This window comes from Nicotiana tomentosiformis, chromosome 11 (genome assembly GCF_000390325.3).
Source record: "Nicotiana tomentosiformis chromosome 11, ASM39032v3, whole genome shotgun sequence".
NCBI lineage: Eukaryota > Viridiplantae > Streptophyta > Magnoliopsida > Solanales > Solanaceae > Nicotiana > Nicotiana tomentosiformis.
In genome coordinates this window covers 93,840,557-93,843,919 of record NC_090822.1, presented here as the reverse complement: position 1 = coordinate 93,843,919, position 3,363 = coordinate 93,840,557, and the positions used below count along the sequence as shown (strand labels likewise).

At 45.4% G+C, this 3,363-nt stretch overlaps 1 protein-coding gene across 1 annotated transcript; it reads right to left on the bottom strand.

Moving 5' to 3' along the window:
* Positions 1-2,540: 2,540 nt before the first annotated feature.
* Positions 2,541-3,080, bottom strand: LOC104097260 (uncharacterized). The gene has a single exon (XM_009603808.2). The coding sequence runs from the start codon at positions 3,078-3,080 to the stop codon at positions 2,541-2,543; it is 540 nt and encodes a 179-aa protein (XP_009602103.2).
* Between the last annotated feature and the right edge of the window lie 283 nt (positions 3,081-3,363).

Here is a 3,363-nt window from a genome sequence, read left to right as displayed (position 1 = left end):
TCTTATGGGAGTACCTCAGGCTGGTCTCTCCAACTTCGACCAGTATTACTGCATCATCCCTATATACCAAAGAGTAGGGAGTTCCTCCTGTACTCGTCTTGGGCATTGTTCGATAGGCCCACAGTACTTCTGGTAATATTTTTGGCCACAATCCCTTGGCATATTCAAGCTTTTTCTCTATGATGTTCAGTATCGACTTATTGGAGGACTCTGCTTGCCCGTTGCCCGCAGGGTGATATGGCGTCGAGAGTATTCTTTTTATATGCCACTTCTCAAAAAACTCGGTGACTTTTTTTCCCGTGAACTAGGGTCCGTTATAGCAACTGATCTCTTTGGGGAGGCCGAACCGGCATATGATGTTTTTCCATGTAAAAGTGATCACTTCATGTTCATGTATTTGGACGAATTCTCATGCTTCCACCCACTTAGAGAAATAGTCAGTTAAAACCAAAAGTAATCGTACGTTACCTCGCCCTGCCGGGAGGGGGCCCACGATGTCCATTCCCTATATGATGAACATCCAATGTGAGGTGACCTAGTAGAGGTGTTCGCTCGCTTAGTGAATCATCAGACCGTACTTTTGGCATTGCTTGCATTTTTTCATGAAGTCTGCAACCTCCTTTTAAATGGTAGGATAGTAGTATCCTGCCCGTATGAGGCATCTGACTAGATCCCGATTTCCCGAGTGAGCTCCACAATGGCCCTCGTGGACCTCATACACGGCCTCGTTGTTAGTCATGTTCGGGCACCTTATGGACTAGCGAATTACTTTGCCGGTTTGGATTTCGAGTACGATTCCTAGTCCATACCCTGACATGTTGGATGCGTCGTCAGTATACAGGACCCAAAATTCATGTGTTTAGGAGGAAGCATAGGCGACTTCTCTTTCAACTTTGGGCATTACTTTTGTGTTGAAGTCGGCGACGAAGTGAACGAGAACTTGTGACTTTATCGATGTCCGTGGATGATACATGATATCGTGCTCGCTTAGCTTGATGTCCCATTTATCTAATCTTCCTAATTGCTCGGGTTTATGCAAAATGCTCCTTAGGGGGAAAGTCCTGACGACCGAGATGGGGTGGCATTAGAAATACGGTCTAAGCTTTCGCGAAGCTATGGCCAAGGTCAGGGCCATTTTTTCGAGGTGAGGGTACCTCGTCTCGGCGTCGACAAGTATTTTGCTAATGTGATATATAGGAGACTGCTTACCTTTATTTTCCCGAACCAGGACTGCACTCACATCTACTTCGGATACAGCAAGGTAAACGAGGAGACGTTCCCCTGGCTCCGGTTTTGAAAGCAATGGTGGTGACAACAAGTATGCTTTTAATTCCTTCAGGGCTTGGACGCACTTAGAAGTCCATTGGAGGCCGTTATACTTCTTGAGTACGCTGAAGAATCTGTGGCACCTTTCCGATAACCGTGAAATGAACCTTAAAAGGGCGGCGATATGGCCAGTCAATTTCTGAACCTGTTTTTTGATGGTCAAGTGTTCTGGTATCCCCTTGATGGCTTTGATTTGATCAGGATTGACCTCGATTCCTTGCTGTGATACCACGCTGAACGCACACTTTTCGGGGTTCAGTTTCATTCGGTATCGTCTAAATATGTCGAAGGTGTCTCTCAGGTGGTCGATGTGATCTTCTTTCCTTTTGGACTTGACTAGCATGTCGTCTATATAGACTTCTATTATTTTGTCGAGCTGGTCTTTGAACATACTCGTCACTAACCTTTGGTAAGTTTCCCCTACATTTTTCAGCCCGAAGGGCATGACCCTGTAGCAGTATATGCCCTGGTGGGTGATTAATGTGGATTTCTCCTGATCCTCTTCTTCCATGAGGATCTGATTATAGCCAGAATAGGCACCCAAGAAGCTCAGTAATTCATACTCGGCTGTTGCGTCGATAAGTTGGTCGATATGGGGTAATGCAAACGAATCCTTGGGGAATGCTTTATTCAAACCTATGAAATCCACGCACATTCACCATTTCCCATTCTTCTTTTTTACCATGACCACGTTGGTGGCCCACTAGGGTACTTCGACTCCCTGATGGAACCTTTTTCTAGTAGTTTGTCTACCTCATCGCGTACCGAGTTATTAATCATGGAATTGAACTTACACCTGACCTGCTTCACTGGGGGTGGAATGGGTCGACGTTCCGTTTGTGCGTGGCAATTTATTTTGGGATACAAGACATATTTGCATGGCTGAAAGAAAACAAATTCGCATTAGTAGTTAAGAATTGACGGAATTTACCTAGTTCCTAAAGCTTACAGACAATGTAATATTTCTACCAATGATCGTTGGTATCTAATTGAATAGGGTTGAGGTCCTCTATGGTCGATCCCGTAGCTTTGACCTTATCAGGGTCTCTAATGACATCCTCGCCATCTAAGGTGATACGATAGCATTCTTGGGATGTGCGTTGTTCTCCTTGTATGCTGAATATTCCCCATGGAGTCGGGAACTTGATGACCTGATATAAGCTGAATGGGATGGCCCTCATGGTGTGTATCCAAGTTCGCCCTATTATGGTGTTTCACATTGTGTCTTGGTCCATGATGTGGAACATGGTTTCCAGAGTGACGCCACTGGCCAAAATGGGGAGTGTAATTTTGCCATATATTCGCTCGACTGCATTGTTAAAACCAGTTAGCGTGATGCAACGCGGCACTAATTTATCCTTGAGATTCATTTGTGCAAGTACACGAGGATGGTTAATGCATGAGCCGTTCCCATCGTCTATCATAATGTGCCTCACATCGATATCTAAAATACGTAAAGTAATAACAAGGGCATAATAGTGAAGGAAAGCCAAACCGTTGGTATCCGACCTATCGAATATGATACTCTCTTCGAGTTCGTCATACCGTTCACGAGTGATTAACCGTTTGAGCTTGTGGGTAGTGGTGAACTTCACGTTGTTGATGGAAGCATCGTCACCTCCACCGATGATCATGTGAATGCTACGAGTTGGTGAGGGAGGTTTCGACGGTCCTTGATGTTGAACACGTCCTCTGGAAAAGTTGGTCCTTCCCCAAATGCTCAATAACTCTTTGAGGTGTCCTTGTCGTAACATGTTTGCGACCTCCTGCCTTAGGGCGATGCAATCCTCGGTTTTATGCCCTTGTCCTTGGCAGAACTCGCAGAGGGCGTATGACTTCCTGGTATTTGGATCTGACCTCATCTTTTGTGACCACTTCACCTTTGGTCCGAGCATCTCCAGGGCATAGACTATCTCTGTAGGATACACACAAAAGTTGTAAGTGGATAATATAGGGGACATACCTCTTTCGTTCCAATGAGTCCCTATACTTGATCTAGGTGGGCCTTCTTCGTAGCGGGAGGGGGGCACAACGACA